General features: G+C 44.2%; 1 protein-coding gene across 5 annotated transcripts; it reads left to right on the forward strand.

Annotated features, from left to right (window-relative positions):
* The first annotated feature begins 5,272 nt into the window (after positions 1–5,272).
* Positions 5,273–22,799, forward strand: SCML1 (Scm polycomb group protein like 1). 5 transcript variants are annotated; one of them, XM_047075955.1, is made up of 8 exons: positions 5,273–5,358; positions 12,856–13,004; positions 14,207–14,287; positions 15,009–15,086; positions 18,090–18,194; positions 18,859–19,393; positions 19,543–19,691; positions 21,144–22,799. In XM_047075955.1, exons 2-8 carry the CDS (start codon positions 12,975–12,977, stop codon positions 21,276–21,278), a joined length of 1,113 nt encoding a protein of 370 aa, XP_046931911.1. In that variant the 5' UTR covers positions 5,273–5,358; positions 12,856–12,974; the 3' UTR covers positions 21,279–22,799. The 5 variants fall into 5 exon arrangements, with proteins under 5 accessions (XP_046931911.1, XP_046931912.1, XP_046931908.1 ...); XM_047075956.1 differs by lacking the exon at positions 5,273–5,358 and adding an exon at positions 12,565–12,774; XM_047075952.1 differs by lacking the exon at positions 5,273–5,358 and having other exon boundaries at positions 12,565–13,004.
* The last annotated feature ends 449 nt before the right edge of the window (positions 22,800–23,248 follow it).

Genomic DNA, 23,248 nt, shown 5'->3' on the forward strand with positions numbered 1-23,248 from the left:
TAAGAGGACGCAGGACCGGTGCGGAGGACTGGGGGGCGGGAGGGGGGATGGATGTCGGCACACCACGGGGCACCATCGGGCACCATTGCTGCTTCCCAACGAATTCCTAAACATTCGCTGGGGAAATGGAAGCTGGTTTGGTCTTTCTTGATTATTTTCCATGTTTTTAAGTAGCTGCACCGTCTTTCATATTTTTCTTTAGTATAGTTTGATTTACCCAATCTCATTCCTTTTATAATACAGAATTTGAAGATGTCTGCTTTTCATGAAACCTAGAAAAAGTTTTCCCAGAGCTGCCTATTCAAAAAACAAAGCCCTCACTGTCATAATTCTTAAGAAGATGAAATTACTCTGGAGGTTTGGTATTTTTTTACATTAAAATGAACTACAGCAAAATTTAGAAGAAAGAACTACACACATGTAAATACCATATTTTTGATAAAAATGTGTAAATAGATTTATCAATGACGAGTGGACATGTGGCCAATTATCTACTACACACCAACTGTTTAAAAAACACAAGAAATAAACTGTAATAATTGTATTCTGTGAATACCATTTTCATATCAAATACCATATTTAAATGTCCACCAATATGATTTTCTGAGTGATAAACCTCAGTTATGAATTTTAAACTGGCGAAATAAAGGAAATCTTGAGGTCATATACTGAAACGTGATTAATTTAAATTAATGAATTCAGACCTAACCATTTTTGTGACAAATTGCAGCACCAAACAAGCAAATAGTAACACATGGCTATGATTTACCATGTGGTAATTTGGACAGAATGGAAAGCATGCTTTTGATTTTTTTTTTAATCAATGACAAGAATCATTCTCAACACAAAGCCCCAAAGAACAGCATCTGACAGTGTCTTTTAGACTTTTAGTTTTTCAATGGATTGCTTTCAAGAGAATGAATAGGGAAAACAATACTTAATTTTAGGTTATGTTTTATATTAGGCTACTGGGGGCATAAACAGTCATAATCTAATGACTATAAACTCCTTAAACAGTGTAGCAATTAGCTCCAGGTTCTTTAACAAAAATACAACATAAGCATGCCACAGAGCTATTGACTTATCAGTAAGTACCTGCAATGAGTTTTCAGTGAAGCTTTCTCTCTGTGCTGATGAGATTCACGCTACCTAAAAAGTAACAGAAATGACACTGTGAACAATATAGTTGGGAAATAGGTATGTGTATATGCATTATTTATATTCGCTGTTAAACTGGGAATGGGGAACAGCTCTGGTTCACAACACTACATACAAATGAGTTTTTGTCTGATTTTACTGTATCTGCTTGATGGCGAAAGGGGAGGGGTGGTGGGTGGGAAAGGAAATGTCAGGGCGAGTGCTCTGATAAAATGAAGGCAGGGAAACAAGCTGAATTACTTGAAATTACTTGAATTTTCTTGTCTTAAAGCTGAAAAAAAAGTAGTTACAAGTTGAAATCTGCAAATGGTTCTTACACCTCTGATTTTAACATGAAATGATACTAATGTTTGAAATGCTTTGTCAGAAATATAAGCAGCTATGTACTTAGAATATGTTTTGATTGGGACAAGGTAGAATGTAGAGAGAACTAAGAAGGGATATGGCCTATAAATGAATAGAATGTAATTAGAATGATAGAACAGACCAGAGTTATGAAGAAATTGATAAGCAGCTGGCTTTAAGTTTATGCAAGTGGTATTTGGGAAAGTAGGATGTGTGACAGGGGGTTTGTGGCTTTGGTTTAATTCATACAATATGAAGGAGAAAGCCTGGTCTAAGAAGATGCTGTCTTTCGATAGAAACACTTTCTAAGATGTTACAGATTGAAAATTAGAGAATCTGATTGCTGTTGGCTTTTTGTTTGTAAAGAAAAAAATGTCTGGCTTCTTCTACTATGTGTTTTCACTATCAAATAATATTTCTTAATTTCTTGTCATCCTTGTGTGTAAAATGGGTGCTGGGGGGTGGCGGGGTAGAGGAGGGAGAACGTATGTGTGTGTGGGTGTGGGTGTTTGTGCTGGGATAGATAAGCTACCTGGTAAAGGGTACATTTGAACATTTACAAAGTGTTATACTTTTTACTAAAAGAAAAATGTTTGGGGGTTTGAAAAAGTGGACCATCACTTGTCATTGGAACCCGTTAATCAAGAAAACCAGCATGGTTTGACACCACATGGGAACATGAATAACTTTTTCTCATGCTTTGAAAAGTACACTTGGCAAAATTTTAAAAAATAATGTTTTTAGACAAATGCGATAAGAAACCGTCATTTCCAGTCACAGTAGGTGATCTTTTGTAATTTTCATAAAAGCAGTTCGTTTGCAGTATGGCTTTTGTGTAGTCAGGGGTTTTTTAAGCGTAAAGAAAGGTATGTGGGCTTTAAAAGTGATTCTAAATCTTGGATAGGAAACACATGAATTGGCTTTAATAAATGTCACCTTTTTATTATTGACATCAATTTAAGTAATGGTACCATATATTTTTTAAAATACATACTGACTTGAATTGTGAGGCAATAAGATTCCTTCTATATGTAATGATCACAGAACTAACCCTTATAATATAGTTTTACTTATTTTGTTTACTCTAAAAATCTATAGCAGAGTTTCTCTATTTTATATTTCATAGATTAAAAAAAAAACCCAAATAATGATGGATTTTAAATTCACTGTGGAAAGAGTATTGAGCAACAAACTGAGTTTAAAAAAAAATAGTAAGAAATTCCTTAGTAATCTGGAATATTCTACATGGCTTTATTACATAGCATATAAAACCAAGAATTAGAGGGCTGTCTTCAACATCACTGCCGTTTTGAAGCAGGGTACACACATTAGGTATCGTGAAAAACATCAATCCAAACTTTTCTTCTGTTGTTTGCACTGATGCTGATTTTTTGTTCTTTTATGTTTATGCAACATGTCTATGTTGTGTGGGGGAAATTTTTTTCCTTTTTTTTTTTTTTTTTGGCTAAGTAGAGGACATGGACTAGTTGTTGCAAACAAAACACACGGTTTGCTCTTGCCAAAGGTCAGTGAGTGAGTCGATTTGCTGCAGTGACGGCCGACTTAGAGAACTAGATGATGACAAAGATTTAAAACTATAAAGAAGGTTACAGTGTAACTATTTTGGTACTAGAACCAGTTCATGCTGGCCAAAAAGACAATGGTTTATGGACTTGCATCCATTTTGTATTTTTGTAATATTTGTAAATATGAACTTTTTAAATTGTTGCAGAAATGGTTTCTTTTGTAAGATGTTTTCAACGTTTACATTCAATTCAAGCCTTTGTATATTTTAGAGCTGTGCAACACTTTAAGTCTTGTATTTATTTTTAGTAAAAATGGTGACAGTTTCATTGTGAACCCCTCTCAAAAAAATGTACCAGAAAAGTTTGATTACCTAGAAAGTGTGTATAGAAACTGCAAATAAACGTGACTGCAATTAAACACCCGGTTTCCCTTGGATTATGTAATTGTATTCTTGGGGTTTCACAAACTCCAAGTGTTTTATTCAAACTGGACATAAAGGAAGGGAACTGCTATAGCAAAAGTAGGAGCAAAATAGTAATAATAATAATAATAAATACTGTATAATGGGCTCTAACCATGTTTTGGTCTTTTAGATTTTTAAATTTTATTTAAGTTTATTTGAGAGTGAGCGAGCAGGGGAGGGGCAGAGAGAATCCCTAGCAGGCTCCACGCGGTCAGCACAGAGCCCAATGAGTGGGCTCGATCTCACGGTTGGTGAGATCATGACCTGAGTTGAGATCAAGAGTCCAATGCTTAACAAACTGAGCCACCCAGGTGCCCCTAGATTTTTTAAATCTCTACACTTGGGGCTGCTAGGCTCCAACTCACAAGCCCAAGATCAATAGTCTCACACTCTACTGGCTGAGCCAGCCAGACATCCCTCTAATCTCGTTTTGTATTTGAAAGAATACAATTCCAATATATACTATACTTGTAGCTCCTCTGTGAGCCAAGAAAAGATTTATGGCTTTACTTTAAAATACTCACCTGCTTTGCTTCTGACAGTTACTCAGACTGTGCCTTTTTGTTTTTTTTTTTTTTTTTTAAGGTTTATCTTGAGAGAGAGCAAGAGAGCGAGCAGGGGAGGGGAAGGGCAAGGAGAGAATCTGTGCTAACAGCACAGAGCCCGAACTAAGGAACTATGAGACTATTTCTGCTATGAGAGCAGAAATCAAGAGTCAGACCCTTAACCAACTGAGCCACCCAGGTGCCTCAGACTGTGCCTCCTTCTGAAGATGGGCAGCCTCAATCTACATATAATATGCCACTAAATAATGTCACGTATCCTTTATTACATAGCAAGTTTATGTGCCAGATAGTGTTCTAAGTGCTTTGCTTACTCAAACTCATATACTCCCCACACTGTGCCCATTTTACAGATGCGAAAGCGCAAGCACAGGGCCATTACTTAACTCGCCCCCAAGCCTTGAAGCAACTAAGTGTTGGGGCTGGGATGCAACCCCAGTAAATCCGGCTCCAGGGTCTGTATCACCTATCCACGAGGTAACAACTTTCTAAAATAACTCTTCCCTTGTTTGTACCAAACCTCCAAAACTAAGACCCCGCCCCCTGTCCACCTTCGAATTTCAACAATGACTAGCACACCTAGGATAGAGTCAACGTCTGTGGCGGGGGTAGGAGGGACAGAATTACATTTAAAAAAACAAAATTTTCAAATAACCAACCAATGGCAGTAGGGAGGCCAGGAGCCTAGCGGCTTCACCCCGCCGAGCCCTCTCCACGAAGCTTCTCCAGCGCTGGAAGAAAGCGCGCAGGCGCGCCGGCGCCCCTGCGCAGCCGCAGGAACACCTCTCAGCGTTGGAGGCTCGCGCCTGTGGTTTAGGGCGGGGTCGCAATCCCAGCAGCTTTAGCGGGCAAATGAATTCGAACACTCAGATACAGGCGCTGGGAGGCGGGCACTGCCGGTAGCGCAAGGGTAACCAAAGCCCCTCCCCTCGGCCGTCTCCCTAGCAACGTCCCGTTCCCCACCCATTGCGCAGGTGCCCGAGGAATTGGTTAACCACCGCACGCGTGGAGACTTGCGTGCCGGGTGCAGCTGCGTGCCGGGTGCAGCTGCGTGCCGGGCGCACCTGCGTGCCGGGCGCACCTGCGTGCCGGGTGCACCTGGCGCGCGCGTATTTCCGGAGCTTCCGGGGGGCTCGCGCTGGACACGTCACGTGTTCGGGCCCGACTTCCGGTGAAAGGACCGTTGGTCGGTTTCCAGGCGTCTTAACGGTTTTGGCCGTGGACGTCCCGGAAAGCTGGATACCACAGCTAGCGTCGCGAGCCCTCCGGAGTCCGGTGCGGCAGGTCCTGATGCCGGAGAAGGTCTGTCTAGCGGCACTTTGTCTACCCTTTTTTGACCTCGGGTGTGCTCGAGAAGCCCTGGAGAGGAAATTTGCCTTAAACGCTGAGGAACTTCGGGGCGGAGCGGGGGTTGCGGGGCGGAGCGGGGGGCGGAGCGGGCAGGACCGAATTGGCCCTGAGGCCCGGAAAGGCCTGTCTGGCGGCACTTTGTCTCCCCTTGAGCTTTTTTGCCTCGGGTGTGCTCAAGAAGCCCTGGAGAGGAAATTTGCCTTAAACGCTGAGGAACTTCGGGGCGGAGCGGGGGTTGCGGGGCGGAGCGGGCAGGACCGAATTGGCCCTGAGGCCCGGAAAGGCCTGTCTGGCGGCACTTTGTCTCCCCTTGAGCTTTTTTGCCTCGGGTGTGCTCGAGAAGCCCTGGAGAGGAAATTTGCCTTAAACGCTGAGGAACTTCGGGGCGGAGCGGGGGTTGCGGGGCGGAGCGGGGGGCGGAGCGGGCAGGACCGAATTGGCCCTGAGGCCCGGAAAGGCCTGTCTGGCGGCACTTTGTCTCCCCTTGAGCTTTTTTGCCTCGGGTGTGCTCGAGAAGCCCTGGAGAGGAAATTTGCCTTAAACGCTGAGGAACTTCGGGGCGGAGCGGGGGTTGCGGGGCGGAGCGGGGGGCGGAGCGGGCAGGACCGAATTGGCCCTGAGGCCCGGAAAGGCCTGTCTGGCGGCACTTTGTCTCCCCTTGAGCTTTTTTGCCTCGGGTGTGCTCAAGAAGCCCTGGAGAGGAAATTTGCCTTAAACGCTGAGGAACTTCGGGGCGGAGCGGGGGTTGCGGGGCGGAGCGGGCAGGACCGAATTGGCCCTGAGGCCCGGAAAGGCCTGTCTGGCGGCACTTTGTCTCCCCTTGAGCTTTTTTGCCTCGGGTGTGCTCGAGAAGCCCTGGAGAGGAAATTTGCCTTAAACGCTGAGGAACTTCGGGGCGGAGCGGGGGTTGCGGGGCGGAGCGGGGGGCGGAGCGGGCAGGACCGAATTGGCCCTGAGGCCCGGAAAGGCCTGTCTGGCGGCACTTTGTCTCCCCTTGAGCTTTTTTGCCTCGGGTGTGCTCGAGAAGCCCTGGAGAGGAAATTTGCCTTAAACGCTGAGGAACTTCGGGGCGGAGCGGGGGTTGCGGGGCGGAGCGGGGGGCGGAGCGGGCAGGACCGAATTGGCCCTGAGGCCCGGAAAGGCCTGTCTGGCGGCACTTTGTCTCCCCTTGAGCTTTTTTGCCTCGGGTGTGCTCGAGAAGCCCTGGAGAGGAAATTTGCCTTAAACGCTGAGGAACTTCGGGGCGGAGCGGGGGTTGCGGGGCGGAGCGGGCAGGACCGAATTGGCCCTGAGGCCCGGAAAGGCCTGTCTGGCGGCACTTTGTCTCCCCTTGAGCTTTTTTGCCTCGGGTGTGCTCGAGAAGCCCTGGAGAGGAAATTTGCCTTAAACGCTGAGGAACTTCGGGGCGGAGCGGGGGTTGCGGGGCGGAGCGGGGGGCGGAGCGGGCAGGACCGAATTGGCCCTGAGGCCCGGAAAGGCCTGTCTGGCGGCACTTTGTCTCCCCTTGAGCTTTTTTGCCTCGGGTGTGCTCGAGAAGCCCTGGAGAGGAAATTTGCCTTAAACGCTGAGGAACTTCGGGGCGGAGCGGGGGTTGCGGGGCGGAGCGGGCAGGACCGAATTGGCCCTGAGGCCCGGAAAGGCCTGTCTGGCGGCACTTTGTCTCCCCTTGAGCTTTTTTGCCTCGGGTGTGCTCGAGAAGCCCTGGAGAGGAAATTTGCCTTAAACGCTGAGGAACTTCGGGGCGGAGCGGGGGTTGCGGGGCGGAGCGGGGGGCGGAGCGGGCAGGACCGAATTGGCCCTGAGGCCCGGAAAGGCCTGTCTGGCGGCACTTTGTCTCCCCTTGAGCTTTTTTGCCTCGGGTGTGCTCGAGAAGCCCTGGAGAGGAAATTTGCCTTAAACGCTGAGGAACTTCGGGGCGGAGCGGGGGTTGCGGGGCGGAGCGGGGGGCGGAGCGGGCAGGACCGAATTGGCCCTGAGGCCCGGAAAGGCCTGTCTGGCGGCACTTTGTCTCCCCTTGAGCTTTTTTGCCTCGGGTGTGCTCGAGAAGCCCTGGAGAGGAAATTTGCCTTAAACGCTGAGGAACTTCGGGGCGGAGCGGGGGTTGCGGGGCGGAGCGGGGGGCGGAGCGGGCAGGACCGAATTGGCCCTGAGGCCCGGAAAGGCCTGTCTGGCGGCACTTAGTCTCCCCTTGAACTTTGTTACCTCAGGTTGTGGGCGAAAAGCCGTTGAGAGGCCATTTGGGCTAAAGGCTGGGGAGCTGCGGGGCGGGGGCCGGATTGGCCCTAAGCGGAGAAAAAGGACTTAACTTTTCTCTCAAATTTCGGCAGCCTTGCACAGGGGTGTTTCGGCGTGTTTTCCGCCGGCTGTCCCGGGAAGCCAGCGCCTGTGAGCTTTTGAGATTTGGCCGTTTTTCTAGGACTTTATGCTGACTTTGGGGGACGAGTAGATCCTCTTTTGTTCTTTCTGTTCCTTAGCGGAGGCGGGTGGGGTAAGGAACTATCAAGACTCTCAGACATTGGGGCGCCTGGGTGGCTCAGTCGGTTAAGCGTCCGACTTCGGCTCAGGTCACGATCTCGCGGTCCGTGAGTTCGAGCTCCGCGTCGGGCTCTGGGCTGATGGCTCAGAGCCTAGAGCCTGCTTCCGATTCTGTGTCTCCCTCTCTCTCTGCCCCTCCCCCGTTCATGCTCAGTCTCTCTCTGTCTCAAAAATAAATAAACGTTAATTAAAAAAAATAAACAAAAAATAAAAAGACTCTCAGATATTATATAGAATTTTGAGTTTAAAGAACTGATGGACTAGGGACGCCTGGGTAGCTCAGTCGGTTAAGCGTCCGACTGCCGCTCAGGTCGTGATCTCGCGGTTTGTGAGGTGCAGCCCCGACTTGGGCTCTGTGCTGACAGCTCGGACCCGGAGCCTGCTTTGGATTTTGTATCTCTCTCTCACTCCCACTCCCTCTCCCGCTCTCTCTTCCTCTCTTCCTTTACCCCTCTCCCTCCCATGCTCACACTCTGTCTCTCTCTCAAAAACAGTCATTAAAAAATGTTTTTAAATAAAATAACTAAATAATTAATGGACTAGCTCGATTCATTATAACATTTTTTTGAGATTGAAACTGAGGGCGCCTGGGTGGGTCAGTCGGTTAAGCCTCAGACTTCGGCTCAAGTCATGATCTCACAGTTCATGAGTTCCAGCCCCGATTAAGGCTCTGTGCTGACAGCTCTGAGCCTGGAGCCTGCTTGGGATTCTGTGTCTCCCTCTCTCGCTCTGCCCCTCCCCTGTCTCTCTCTCTCAAACATTAAAAAAAAAAAAAAAGAATTAACGGATTAGCTTGATTCATCAGGGAAATACTGATCAAAACCACACTGAGATACCACCTCACACCTGTCAGAATGGCTAAAATTAACAACTCAGGAGACAACAGATGCTGGCGAGGAGGTGGAGAAACAGGGACCCTCTTGCACTGTTGGTGGGAATGCAAACTGGTGCAGCCGCTCTGGAAAACAGTGTGGAGGTTCCTCAAAAAAAATTAAAAATAGATCTACCCTATGACCCAGCAATAGCACTGCTAGGAATTTACCCAAGGGATACAGGAGTGCTGATGCATAGGGGCACTTGTACCCCAATGTTTATAACAGCACTCTCAACAATAGCCAAATTATGGAAAGAGCCTAAATGTCCATCAATTGATGGATCGATAAAGAAGATGTGGTTTATATATACAATGGAGTACTACTTGGCAATCAGAATGAAATCTTGCCATTTGCAATAATGTGGATGGAACTGGAAGGTATTATGCTAAGTGTAATAAGTCAGTCAGAGAAAGATACCATATGTTTTCACTCATATGTGGAACTTGAGAAACTTAACAGAAGATCATGGGGGAGGGGAAGGGGAAAAAATTAGTTACAGAGGGAGGCAGACCATAAGAGACTCTGGAATACAGACAACAAACAGGGTTGATGGGAAGGGCGGGGGAGAGGAGAAAATGGGTGATGGGCGTTGAGGAGGGCACTTGTTGGGGTGAGCACTGGCTGTTGTATGTAAGTGATGATGAACCACGGCAATCTACCCCCAAAACCAAGAGCACACTGTATACACTGTATGTTAGCCAACTTGACAAATTATATTTAAAAAAATTATAAAGAAGGAATTAATGGACTAGCTTGACTTGTTATAACATTTTTTGAGATTGAAACACTGATTTTGAGGGCGCTTAAGTGGCTAGGTTGGTTGAGCATCCAACTTGGGCTCAGATCATGATCTCACAGTTCATGAGTTCCAGCCCCACCTTGGGCTCTTTGCTGACAGCTTGGAGCCTGGAGCCTGCTTCAGGTTCTGTGTCTCCCTCTCTCTCTCTGTCCCTCCCCTGCTCACACTCTGTCTCTCAAAAATAAAAATAAATATTAAAAAGAAAGAAATGTTGATTTTGAGACTTTGGTGGTAATCGTGTTTGATTAATGACAGTGCAGCCTTACTGGCTTAATGTAAACACATAAAGGAGGCAAAAGAAAATAAAGAGTTAGGTTGAGAACGATCCGTTTGATAATTTGATGAGAGATCTATTCCTTCTGTGGTGCCTGGGTGGCTCAGTCAGTCGGTTAAGTATCGGATTTCAGCTCAGGTTGTGATCTGGGCTCATGAGTTCGAGCCCAGTGCCAGGCTCTGTGTTGCCAGCTCAGAGCCTGGAATCTGCTTTACATTCTGTGTCTCCTTCTCTCTGCCCTTCCCCCAATTATGCTATGTGTGTCTCACCCTCTCTCAAAAATAAACAGACATTAAAAAATTTTTTAAAGAGATCAATTCCTTCCCTCCTCTACCTGGCTCTCACCAAATCCAGACTGCTCTAGGGTTTTTAAACTAGTTTAATGTTTACACATCGTGATTTTACAAGCGGCTTTCCTGTAAGGCGTTTTATAAAAAGCAGGGCATGGACCCAATTCGGTGGTGCGCGATGGGATACAGTTTTGTATTCCCTTCCATCTGGCATTCTCTTCCATCTGGCAACTTTGTGGTCTCTAAAGTTTGATATGACAGTAGAAGGGCTACTTTTGAGAGTCTGGACAGGAGTTTTAGAAAATGATCAGTATTGACAGTTTTGTTTTTTTTTTTTTAAATGTAAATCTGACTTGTTTTGCTGTGTCGCTTTAAAAAAAATTTTTTTTTTTACGTTTATTTATTTTTGAGAGACAGAGTGAGACAGAGCATCAGCGGGGGAGGAGCAGAGAGAGAAAGAGACACAGAACCCGAAGCAGGCTGCAGGCTCTGAGCAAGCTGCCAGCACAGAGCCTGACCTGGGGCTCCAACCCACGAACCGTGAAATCATGACCTGAGCTGAAGGTGGACGCTCAACCGACTGTGCCATGCAGGCGCCCCAACTGTATCACATTTTTTTCTAGTGGTTTTGGGGTGAAATGCTGTTTTCACCCTTCACACTTTAGATAAATTGATGGCAAGTGAATGCTCTCCACCTTGAAGGAGAATCTTCAAATTGCTTTTGAAAAATGCCTTTGAAATGTCTTTAATGTCTAAAAAACGTATTATAAAAAAACAGATGGCTTCTTGTTCGTATGTTATTAAGAGTTTAGGTTTTCTATCAGCAAATACAAGTGAGCTTTATTTTAAGTAAACTCATTTTGCAGGACTTTGAATTTAGTGAACTGTATTAATTTGCAGCTGCTTCAAGGTTGGACTCTAAGAAAGTGTTGCAGAAACTTTATGTGATGTGAAGAAGTGAAAAGGAACTAAAATTTATGCTGTGCCTGCTGCGAACCAGACATGATGCCCAGTGCCTAACTTTCATTTGGTCTTACACAGCTCTGTAAAGTAGATATTATTCCAGCTTTAGGAGTTAAGAAATCGAGGCACAGAGAGGTTAAATACCTGCTTGAAGCAAAATAGCAAATTTTGCAATTTGGATTTGGATTCAAGTATTTTTTTAATGTTTGTTTATTTTGAGAGCAAGCCAGCCAGCGTGCAGGGGGAGGGGCAGAGAGAGAGGGAGAGAGAATCCTAAACAGGCTTCATGCTGTCAGTGCAGAGGCACGGGGCTCAATCCCACACCATGAGATTATGACTGGAGTCGAAATCAAGAGCTGGATGCTTAACCCACTTGGCCACCCAGGCGCCCCTGGATCCTATTTTTAAAAGCCCAGTTGTTTGTATTATGTCCTAGTATTTAAAATTTGTCTACAAGAAATTGTTGCTACATCTTCAGCGTACAGGTGCAATGTGAATGAAAATTACATGTTGGGACCCCGAATATTTGTTGCCCATGTGCTCCATGACTAATGGTTCTGTTGGGAGGATGTTATGCATACCCAAATAATGAAATAATAATAGCTAACAGTGGGTGCCTTTGCCATGACAGCTGTGGTTTTAAGCACTTGTCATGTTTCAATTAATCTCCATATCTGTATGAGGTCTGTACTATTATCCTCATGTTACAGAGAAGCACAGAGAAGTTACACAGCTAGTCAGTGGAGGAACTGGGACCTAAACCTAGGTATTCAGGCCCCAAGCCTAAGGTCTTAATGCTATTTGATGTTTCCCTTTGTGTAACAATTACCTTAAAACCATTAAAGTGGGAGTGTTCTGGTACTTTGGGGAAGGCAGTGTTAACTTCCAGATGGGATGACTTAGCACCTTTGCTTTGTGGAGATGGAACTTGAGTGGAGCTTTGAAGGAATAGGTTCCCCTTGGTGGAGAAACGGCAGGGTGTTGTGGGTAGAGGTCATGACAGGAATGAGAGGTTCAAACAGTACAAGATCGATGTTGATGTGTAAATGTGCCACACACATAGAAATGTCTGGAGTCCAATGATGGACTCCATGCGTGTTGCTCCCATGTCTAACTACAGCCAAGTTTCAGCTACAGTGTAAGTAATCCGGTAGGGAATTGTCTGGTTTTAAGAGTCTAACTGCGGTGGCAAACAAACAGGAAGTCATTTATCTTTATTTAAAAAAATTTTTTAACATTTACTTATGAGAGAGAGACAGAGCGCAAGCAGGGTAGGGGGGAGGGCGAGGGAGACACAGAATCCCGAAGCAGGCTCCAGGCTCTGAGCTGGCAGCACAGGGCCCGACGATGCGGGGTTCGAACCCACAAACCGCGAGATCATGACCTTAACCGACTGAGCCACCCAGGTGCTTTTAAAAAGCAGCTGGGAATTATGTTCTCTTATTCATTTGTTTCTAGCTTTTACTCTGTAGGCTTTAAGTTGTGAAGCATTCGCTTCACAGTTTTGAATTTGTGTTTGATCTTGATTCTTACTCCTCGGTGTGGCAATAGAGCCCTTCGATTTTAAAGGTTTATTCGAGATCACTCATGGAAGAGTTTTGTCACTCTCTAAAATTCAGCCAGGACTCTCAGGTAGAGTTGGCATCGGGAGAACAGATCCGTATTAAGTTTTGAAAAGTCTGTGAAGTAACTTTGTTATGTGTTGCTTTTCAGGAGTAGGTGGTTTGCCAGACTCAGGTGACCAGGCAGTTTCACACATAAACCCTCCAGCAAATTTAGAAATAACTAGGCCCAACGCAGAGGAAGTGGAGTGCTGCAATTGCACAAAAAAGATGTCGAGCGGCTCCAGTGAAGTGGATGTGGTTTGTATTTCAAATTGAAGATCTGTCTTTGTTCTTTTCATTCTGCTCTATTTCTTCGCTAAATTGAATTGAAGTTCATTCAGTGAAATGGCAGTAATCACAAGTTCATGAGTTTTGACAGTGATATATAAACCTGCTATAAACATTCGTGTGCAAGGCTTTTGTGAACAGATCCTAGCATTTCTCTTGGGTAAATACTCAGGAGTTGAATTGCTAGCTCATATGGTTAATGTAACTTCATGAAAATCTGCCCCATAGTCTTTCAAAATGGTTGTGTTATTGTATAATTGTGTCACATTGTGCTATGTTTCTTGATTCCTGACGGTAACAATATAAATTATTAAACTATATGTAATTTGGTTTCCCAGAAAAAGCATTTCTTTACTTAAATAATGATGTGGGTACTAATGCCACCTTAGTGCTACGGGCAATTTTTTTAACTTCTATCAGCCCCAATATTTTTTCATAATAATGGTAGATAAAGTTAACTGCCTATCCAGAATGTTTCTCTGGCATAAATATGTGAAATAAACCACTTTGAAAAGCATAAGGTACCATACAAGGTATATTTTTATAAGAACTCCTCTGTAGCCCATTCCATATTATTTTGGTTATGTTTTTTGAAACAGAGACATACATAGCTTCTACATATCTTTATTTTAACATTATTCTTATAGTTTAATTCATTCTTAGAGTACAGTTATTAAATGAAGTGTAATTGTTATGTATCGTATATTCACTTATTTATATCGTGTCCTATTCCCCCCCTAAAAATGTTTTAAGGTGATTAGAGATTAATTTCTCAAGAAAAATAGGTGCTTAAGTGTTTCCTATTTTGTCCACAGAGTGGCACTGTTAGATTGCTTAAAAATCAAAAGTCATGTAACCTGGTTCTTTGTTCCTGGTTAGAAATACTTGGCTTTTACAGCAGTTCCGGTGCCAGGTTACTAGACTAGTCTTTCTACCTTGAGTTACACAAGAGGTTAAGCTGGAAGGAAAATGACGTCGTAAGTGTAGCTGCGGTAATGAGAAAACAGTTTTGCAAGTCCATCTTTTCATGTAGTCCTAGGATTTACAATGGACAAGGGTCCTTGGATATCACCAATAGGCTTTTGGAGCTTCTTAGAAGTGAAATTGAAGTCCTCGATTTTTCTTTCAGTTCTTTCACCTTTCCTCTTAATTTGTTAATAAATCTTCCTTAGAAAAGAACACGAATACCTGCTTATGATGATGATAACACTGTTCTTTATGCATATGAACCACATACTGCATATGTCCATAATGTAAGTAATGTTAATCGCCATTTGCCAAATATATTAACATGCATCCATTTTATTTATTTATTTATTTTGAAGTATATTTATTTATTTTGAGAGAGACAGAGACAGTGTGAGCAGTGGAGGGGCAGAGAGCAAAAGAGAGAGAGAGAGAGAATCCCAAGCAGGCTTTGCACTGTTAGCACAGAGTCCGATGCGGGGCTTGAACTCAGGAAACCCTGAGATCATGACCTGAGCTGAAACGGAGAGTCAGACGCTTAACTAACTGAGTCACCCAGGCACCCCAACACATGACCATTTTAAAGGAAAAGGTTTAAATTTTTCATATACTGTAGAGTTCCTCTAAACTCACACTCAAAAAATATTGGTCTCTCCTGAATTTGCTTCCTTAGCTAGTGAGGACTTAACCATTTAACTTCCCTTTCCTTATGGTAGGACGTTCAGGGCAGTTTGTACTCATTTTCAGTATAAAACCCTAAACCTAGGTCCTTATGATATAATAAATTCTTTCCTTACTTCCTGTCTTACTTAGTTATATTTCCACTCACATATTAATGTTTTTATTCTATTTTGTCTCTGCTTTAGATTAAGGCTTCTGAAACCTTTTGAAAAGTTAGTGAAAATAAAAACAGTTTAAATAAATGTAAAGTGGGTTTTTTTTTCTCCTAGTATTCAATTTGACTCTTATAAAAGTAAAGCATTAACTACTTAACTTTTCAAATATTAGCAGGAAGCTGTTCTATCTGACACATCCTACAACGAAGAGCAACAAAAAACAGTTCAGGACGTCCTTACTCATTGTCAGGTACAAAACTTCTGTCTCTCAAATGTACTTTTCTGAAATACTAAGTTGAAATTCTCTTTATCTCATGTAAAGTATACAATTAATTGTAATTTTGCTTTATCAGATTATTTATGATTATCACTCCATTATGATGATTTTTAACAATTTCTAGTTAGAAGAGCGTCTCCAGGTGAAAATTTTGAAATACCAGTATGTACATTTTATAGCTTTGCTTTTAAAGCCCTTAACTGGAGAAATCGATGTTATGTTACTCAATATTGAATTAATTTCCCCTACAAAATCTTGAAAAGAAATTATCTGCTATGGATAAAATTTAGTGTGTGCCTAAATGCATTGTTGAGATATCTCAATTGAGAAAGTGTCAGCTCACCATTGTTTTTTAAAAAGTGTATCTTACATAGTTTCGAGGGGATGTTGTAAAAGTGAGCCTGTTGGTAGAGATTGATAGAAGTATGTAAATCAAGGATTTTGTGAGCTGCATCCTCTAGAGGTAATGAAAGGTTATTTTTTAAAAAGTAGTTCTTGACAAACCAAGTGTCTTGGATTAAAACCAGGTAGGGTGCCGAAGAGAGTTTATTACGTGAGTCTTTATCACTGTCACTGAGAGCAGAAGCTGACTGCCTGCAGGGGGACTGCCTGGAGGGGACGCGGCAGGGCTGGGGGGGGGGGGGAGGACGTGCAGGGGGCGGGGTGCGGGGTGCAGGAGGGAGGCTCCGCCCCGGAGCAGGAGCAGGGCTGTCCCCCCACTTCCGGAAGCATCCCCGTCCCCCGTCCCCCCCCCCCCCCCCCCCGCCCGCCTCTGCCGCGCCTTCTCCCTGAGCCACTGGGAAGACGTGGGCGCGCGCGCCTACGAGGAGAAATGCCCGGGGCCTCGAGTTACGGCCCTGACGCGGGCCCTCGGCGGTCCCCGCGGCTCCCAGCGGGCTCGCTCTCTCCTTTGTTGGACCCCTTCCCTGCCCAGCCCAGGCCGGTTGCCGCAGCACCGCCATCTTTTCCTTTTCCGTCCTTGCCCGGCGTCCCCTTCTGGAAGACCCCAGCCCTCCGCAGCCCGGGAGGCGGAGGGGGCGCCCTCCCGCTGCGCCCTGGCCCTTCCGCAGCTCTCTGGCCAGCTCCCTGCCGGTCCCCACGAGCTCCCAACAGCTCAGCCCCCCGCTTCTTCCTCTTCCTTCACGGAGGCGAGGCAGGGTGTGAGGCAGAAATCCCTCCCGGTCCCAACTGCTCTCCCCAGGGCCCACCGAGTAGCCTGGCATCTGTCCTCGGGGCGGCGTCTCCCCTGTAGGGCGAACAGCCGCACCTGCACGGGGCTCTGCCCCCAGGCCTCTTGCCCTGTGCCGAGACCCCTCCCTTCGTCGGTCACCACCTCCTGTCCCTTCAGCCTCGGTCTGCATCACTCTGCGCACGTCCTCCCGCAGCTCAACAAAACCTCCTCTTTGGGCCCCCCATCTGTCTTTCTGTCCCCCTGTCTCTCTCCTTCCCTCGAAACGCTGCTCTTTGCACGTCGTTTACGCTCACTGTCTAACGTGTGCCTTCCCGTGTTCTGTTTGGGTAGTTTTGAATCTGCCGTTCCTTCTGCCCTCTATGCCCTGCCATGCATCTTTAGCTAGCGAACACCGGCTGGTCTTGGAATTCTCGGCGTAGACCTCTCTGGAAGGCCTGCCACGACTGCCGGCCTGGGTTCGGGCTTGCTCTTGTGTGCGCTTAGCCTCCCCTTCTTACCTGTGCCGTAGCCGTCCGAGTGTAATAATAAATAATACGAATATCAGCGGGTGATTGAGCGCTAGCGGAGCGGTCGGCAGGTGGTATCGTGGTTACGTTCGTAGTAACATCATACTCCAGCGCCTCACTTTGTCCTCAGGGGAACTCTGAGAGATGCGCTCATCTCGATTCTGTAGGTGAGGAAACGGAAGCACAGAGAAGTTAAGCCACTTGCCCAAGGTCACACAGCTGATAAGCATCAGAACCCAAGCATGTCCCCCTAGCGCCTGCGCCATTTACCTCAGCGTTACAGACCGGTGGGTCTCGCTGGATCACGCAGCAGAACCACCTGGAGGGCTTGTGGAAACAGATCGCCGCCCCCATCCTCAGGGTTTCCCACTCAGTACGTCTGGGGTGGGAGACGGTGCCTTTCCGACAAGCCAGTAGGCGATGTGGATGCTACTGGCCGGAGGCCGCACTTGGAGAACCACTGCTGCGGCTGCCGGTCACTTGATTGAAATCATCCCTCTCCAGCTACAATGGGAGTTTCTTCGGGCAGGATCCGGTGATCTTGTTGTGTTGTGTTGTGTTGTGTTTTCTGTCCATATTGCCGGCACCTAGCAAAGCAGTTCTGACAGGTCGTAGGCCCCCAAGAACTGTTTATTTGAATGAATGGAGGAATGAAGGGAAATGGTTCCAGCCTCCGGTTGAAGTGTATTGCTTCCCTGAATGAAGTTTCTGTGTATTTGAAGAATTCTCAGGTTTTATTAGTCCCCAACCTGGTTGGCCTGTACGGGACATGCACTCAAAGGTTTTGTAAGGGTAACTGTCGATGGCCTGAGTTAAAAATACTTTGAAGCCAGAAGTCACATCTGTTATATCTGGCTCACTGTTCTTTCCGGAGTGGAATGCTCACTGCCTAGGAGTTCGCACCGTCATTCTATGCAGAGAGGCTCTTTGGCCTTTTAGCAGATTTGAAACTTTCTTTCCTAAAATAGCATTCTCCTTGACGTAAACCGACTCCGTCCTAAATGTGGTGGCTTATAAGAATGGTAGTACATTTACTTGCGGGTAGTAAAGCTTCTGAAAACGCCTGTATGGCATGAGTAGTTGAGTAGGAGGCTGGGGCCCCTTATCTCAGCCAGCTCGGCTCTGTGTCACCAAAACCGGGTGTCAAGTGGGAAACGATCTTTCTGATGGCTTCAGAGCTTTCCTTGTTTCCAGTAGTCAAAATTTGGCTTCTTGGTGCTTTTATGTTACTTTTCTTTTGAAATAGAAACTATTAATAGCTTGTATTATATATAATAGGTCATCTATGATGCCATTCAAAACCTGGATAAGAAATTTGATGTCATTCATGGAAAAGTTTCAAAAATCCACCGTTTACGTGTGAAATCAATATGGCAAAATCGCGTGAGTGTTATAAAAATATTTTCTCAAGTGTAATCGACCTCTGGTTTATAATGATGCCAGTCAGTTAGAAATCAGAGAGATTTCTAGCAAGGCTAGATTGATATTAGCAAGGCTAAAGATTGATATTAGCAATTAGCAAGGCTGATTGATATTTGCTGTTGCAGCAGATGGGAGACTAAAACTTTTGGAAAAATGCTAAGGTTTAGGTTTGAGGAAGTGTGTGACAATGAATATGTTTATAAGTATAATGTATAAAATTCAGTTAAAATGTAAAGTTGTGAAACAAAAATCATATAATCAACATGGAGCATTCATCTTTAGTAATAATAAAGCTGTGTTACATAAAAAATACAGTAAAACCTTGGATTGCGAGTAACTTGTTCTGCGAGCGTTCTGCAAGACAAGCAAACATTTCTGATAAATTTTAACTTGATAAACAAGCGATGTCTTGTAATACGAGTAGTGTGTGATGCCGAATGTCCCACGGTCACAACTGAGCCAATGGTTCTTGAAATTCGCTTTGCTAAACAAGTGCTTTGGATTGCAAGCATGCTTCCAGAATGAATTATGCTTGCAAACCAAGGTTTTACTATATATTTACTACTTCCGTTGTTTCCCTTTTACTCACTGACAGTTGGTTTATGCTGGGTTTGTGTCATTTCAGAAGGCATTTGGATATGCATACAAAAATTACCTGCTTTCCAGAAAGATCAGGTTTCAGAAAATGAGGAAAAAGGAGACTGCTTCTTCCTTATCTGAACCTAAAAGCTATAGCCCAACTATTCCAGTAGAAAGGCCCAACTATGATTTCCAGAGCAGCTCTCTAGAAACATCTTACCATGCAGAGCCAGAGTCCCCAGAACGGGATCCAGAGTCACTCTACCAGCGGCGGGAATCGCGCATGAGCCAGAGTCCATCGCTTCTCTCCATCTTCACTGCACAGTCATACCAGCCATATTTCACACCCGATCCAGTACAGGAGGGCTCCTCTTGCATACCTTGCTATGATAGCTCAGAGGCCCACAGCACCACCAGTCTCTTCTTACCTACCCGAGCATCCACGGCGATACCTGAAGGCTCGTTGACACAAGCTGATCCCGGTTCACCAGAGAACCCTGACATGATGGCTTTTCCAAGTTCACTGGAAAATGAGAGCCTCGGCCATACTGCCTCATCCCTTTACATCCCAGGCAACTTTGGTGAGTGTGAAAGGACACATATTACGAGTAGCACGATTTAACCTATATTCCTCAACATGCTTGATGCAAGACCATTTCTCCCGACCTAACATCTCTTTCAGGATAATGACCAGGTCAGGTTTGATTTGTCTTTTTCTCTCCCACTGAAGCTACAAGTTCACCTGTTGGAAATAATCCAGGTGTCCTGAGAGACTTCCCTGCGGACCCTTCAACCTGGTCTGTGGATGAAGTGATCCTGTTTCTGAAACAAGCAGACCCTCAGACACTCACCCCTGTCGCTGACCTCTTCAGGCAACATGTAATGTATATTTTGATCTGGTTTTCCTGTCATGATGCTTTGCTTTGCTTTGCTTTTTAAAGTAAGCTCTAACCCAACATGGAGCTTGAACTCACGACCCCAAGATCGAGGGTCGCATGCTCTACAGACTGAGGCAGCCAGGTGCCCCTGCCGTAATTCTTTTGAATGACCTCTGTGCAGGCCTTTCTGTTGGATACCAATTAGGACAGATGGTGGGAGAACTCTACCAACCGATTTTGCATGTGTGAGAAAGTTGACTTTGCCCAAAGTTAGATCCGTAAAGGCTGGATTTAAATAGGAAGAATGTGACAGGCTGTCCTCCTTGTTGTGATGCCCAGTGAATCCAGCAGCTGATTCCATTTGGCTCAATTCTGTTAACCTTACACGCTTATTGACAATTTGGGATGCTGATACTTTCATGCCATTTACAAAGCCGCATCCCGGGCTAAATTTTTGGAAGTTCTAGTTGTACTTAGTAGAAAAAGTACAGAAGCTGCCTGACAAAGACAGTCTATTAGGGGTTTCAGGTCTTTCCAGACAGTACAGTTTTATTTTTAAACCAGAACTTGTAAAAACCAAATAATATTCTTCAGCAGCATCAGTTGGTCAACTAGTAAAGAATTTGAGGAGGATGCCTTGTCACCATTAAGTCGTATTTTTATAGTGTTTCCTAAAGAGTGAAATTAGTGGCCACATATTTGATGTAATGTGTTCAGTATGGCAAGGAAATCATTAGTTTTTAGCATCTGATTAGCTTTAGACAACTAACTGATTAGCTTTCAACATCAAAACACTGTATAGCACATTTACAGTTTGTATTGATGCTGACATATTCCAGGCTGTTCTAAGAAAGTGAATGGCCATCTGAAATTCATTTCTACCATTTATAGTGTTTTACTCTTTGTCACAGATATGCAATATTTTATTCAACACAGTATTTAAAGTTAGGTAGTAGTTTGCGGGGCACCTGGGTTGCTCAGTTGTTTAAGTGTCCGACTCTTGGTTTCATGAGATCACGGTTTCGTGAGTTCAAGCCCTGTGTCAGCAGTGCTGACAGCATGGAACCTGCTTGGGATTCTCTCTCTCATTCTCTTTCTGCCCCTCCCCTACTCAGGTGGTCTCTATCAAAACTTTCATTAATTAAGCAAATAAGTAAATAAAAAGAAAGAAAATAAAGTTAGGCAGTTTGCTGCTTAGGACATTTTTAAGATATTAGGTGAACTTTTCTTTTTCTTAAAATTCTAAGTAAATTTACAAATGATCAAAACATGCTTCACTGTACAAATTATATTTGCAATAGTTTTCATCAGGCCGATGCATACTTGCATAGAGAATACACATCTGGAATGAGCTGCTCTCTAGTTGGTATTGCATGTTCTTATATATAAAGAAATCGCCATTCCGTTAAAAGATGAACAGATGACTAATTATTGTCATTTCCTTCTGTCTCAGGACATTGATGGGAAGGCTCTGCTACTCCTCAAGAGTGACATGATGCTGAAGTACATGGGGCTGAAGCTGGGGACCGCCGTGAAGTTGTGTCACTACATTGATGGGCTTAGAGGAGAAAAACACATTGACAATTGAAAAAATGTTTCTGTACACTTAGCTTGGCCTTCATTTAGGGAGACCAGTGCCATCTTGGGGTAAAACCATTTCCCTGCCCTTTAGAAGTTGTTGTTATATAGAAGGTTCGTCTACAAACGTGTCATATCCAGAATTGCAGGGCTCCGTTACAGTCTAGTCTACTATTTTAGAAGCCATTTAACATGTTAGTATTGGCATATTCAAATTGGTTGTTGGTTCTTTACATCTTTTTATTATTTCATTATATAGTTTACAAATGTACTTCATGCAGGAAACAGAAACACCTCTAATTTCTGTTCATCTTTTTCTGTAGAACCAAAATAGCTGGATCCCAAAGAGAAAATATCAGGGACTGGCAAATTCTGTAATAAAACCCATGAGCCTTCCTTACAAGAAAACATAAAAGACGCAAATATAGATATCATCTTTCTATAATATTTTATGTTTGTACTGCAAGGTTCTGTTCATATTCTGTCAGCTTCCCAAAAGGGAAAGCCATATAAATTATTTTCCTATTATTATTTCTACATATGTTATATTCCTATTTTTTAAAAAAAAGGCAACCTTATAAGCTTTCTTGAAATATTCTTAGCAGTTTTTGGGTAAATTATAGAGTAGTCATTTTATACAAGAGATAGTTATTTTAAAACTTCCATATTTTGCATAAATTTGGACATTGCACCAGGCATTCAATGCTCACATATCTCTATAAAGGTGTCTATGTCCAGATTTTTAAAAGATGTATATTTTAGTCTGTGTTTATTCCTCATAAGGATACTGTTTCATATTTATATTTATTCTATATATGAAGTATACGCACAAGTACATCTTTTCTTTTTGAATTTAAAATAGCACTTTGTACCTCCACATAGGTAAATATTAACAATATTTAGTGAGATGTTTTTATTCTGTTAAAAATACTCACATTATTTGCCATCACTACTGATACCTCTGACCTTACTCTTCAGGGTTTCCTTCCAGGGAAGTTCTCTGTCTTATGCAATGTTTCTAGTTAACTTGCTTTCTGAGCCAATTATCCTACTAAATTTGGGAAGATATGTTACTTCTGATTGGTCATTTTGAACTTTATTTTAAAAATTAGAACTTTCAAGTGAAACATGTTCATTTTTATTGTTTTGTTATTTATTACCTTGTATAACATTTGATGTTATATTTATAAGCTGTGAGAATTGGTGCTAAGTGTATTAGCCATTTGTTATTAAATGCCAATAAAATGTTCACCGGGGGCAAAAATGTACATTTTCCTTTTAGAAAACCAAGTGTGCTTTATAAACACATGCAATTATTTACTGGGCATCTGTGATTTAAAAGGTGCTTTTATTTTTTTCATTTCTTTTATTTCTTATAAGACCAGATTCTATTTTAAACTTGATTTTCTCTCAAATTGTGTGAAGATGCCGGTGCCCGGTTGAACAGTCCTCAGGTGTGTTTGTATGAATACTATGTTTTACAGTTTTCAGATTTAAACATTTAATAAAGTTTAAAAAACACAATAATTAATGTCAGAGCCTCAGACTTGAGTTTATTCGCTTTCACCGCGTGACATTAATGCACGCACTTATTAGAGTTGATGAAGAGGCACTCTAGTAAGTTCGTGGGTTTCTGTGTCCAAATACTTGAGTTTTAACACTTGCCCTCGTTCTACATTTAAGCGGATCCCTCGCAGGGGGGCCTGATCTCTCGTAGGGCCTTAAACCGGACCCCGGGGGAGCAGTGCGACGTGACCTCGGGGAGCTTCACTCATCTGTCCTCCAAACCTGTTGCCCCCCGTGGTATTGCTTGATGATGGGAACGAACGTGCCAGAAAACGCCAGTGCCCCCGCGCATCTCGTCTGCCCTGAGTTCCCACGTCTGGCTGGCAATTCTGGCTGCTCCTCTGCCACCGGGAGCCCGAAGCCGTTCTGCCTTTGTGCGTCCAGTTCTCCCAGCTTAGGGGTGGCCAAGCCTGA

The sequence above is a fragment of the Lynx rufus genome, unplaced genomic scaffold (assembly GCF_022079265.1).
Source record: "Lynx rufus isolate CCGP_SWC_20201006 ecotype Redwood Valley unplaced genomic scaffold, mLynRuf1.p SCAF_14, whole genome shotgun sequence".
Taxonomy (NCBI): Eukaryota; Metazoa; Chordata; class Mammalia; order Carnivora; family Felidae; genus Lynx; species Lynx rufus.

What these genes read in the sequence shown, in the direction of transcription:
- SCML1 (XM_047075952.1), top strand. Translation starts at nt 12,840, where the DNA reads ATGTGTTGCTTTTCAGGAGTAGGTGGTTTGCCAGACTCAGGTGACCAG. An exon ending in AATCAATATGGCAAAATCGC is followed by an intron (nt 18,195 to 18,858) that starts GTGAGTGTTATA and finishes GTGTCATTTCAG; the next exon opens with AAGGCATTTGGATATGCATA. An exon ending in CTGACCTCTTCAGGCAACAT is followed by an intron (nt 19,692 to 21,143) that starts GTAATGTATATT and finishes CTTCTGTCTCAG; the next exon opens with GACATTGATGGGAAGGCTCT.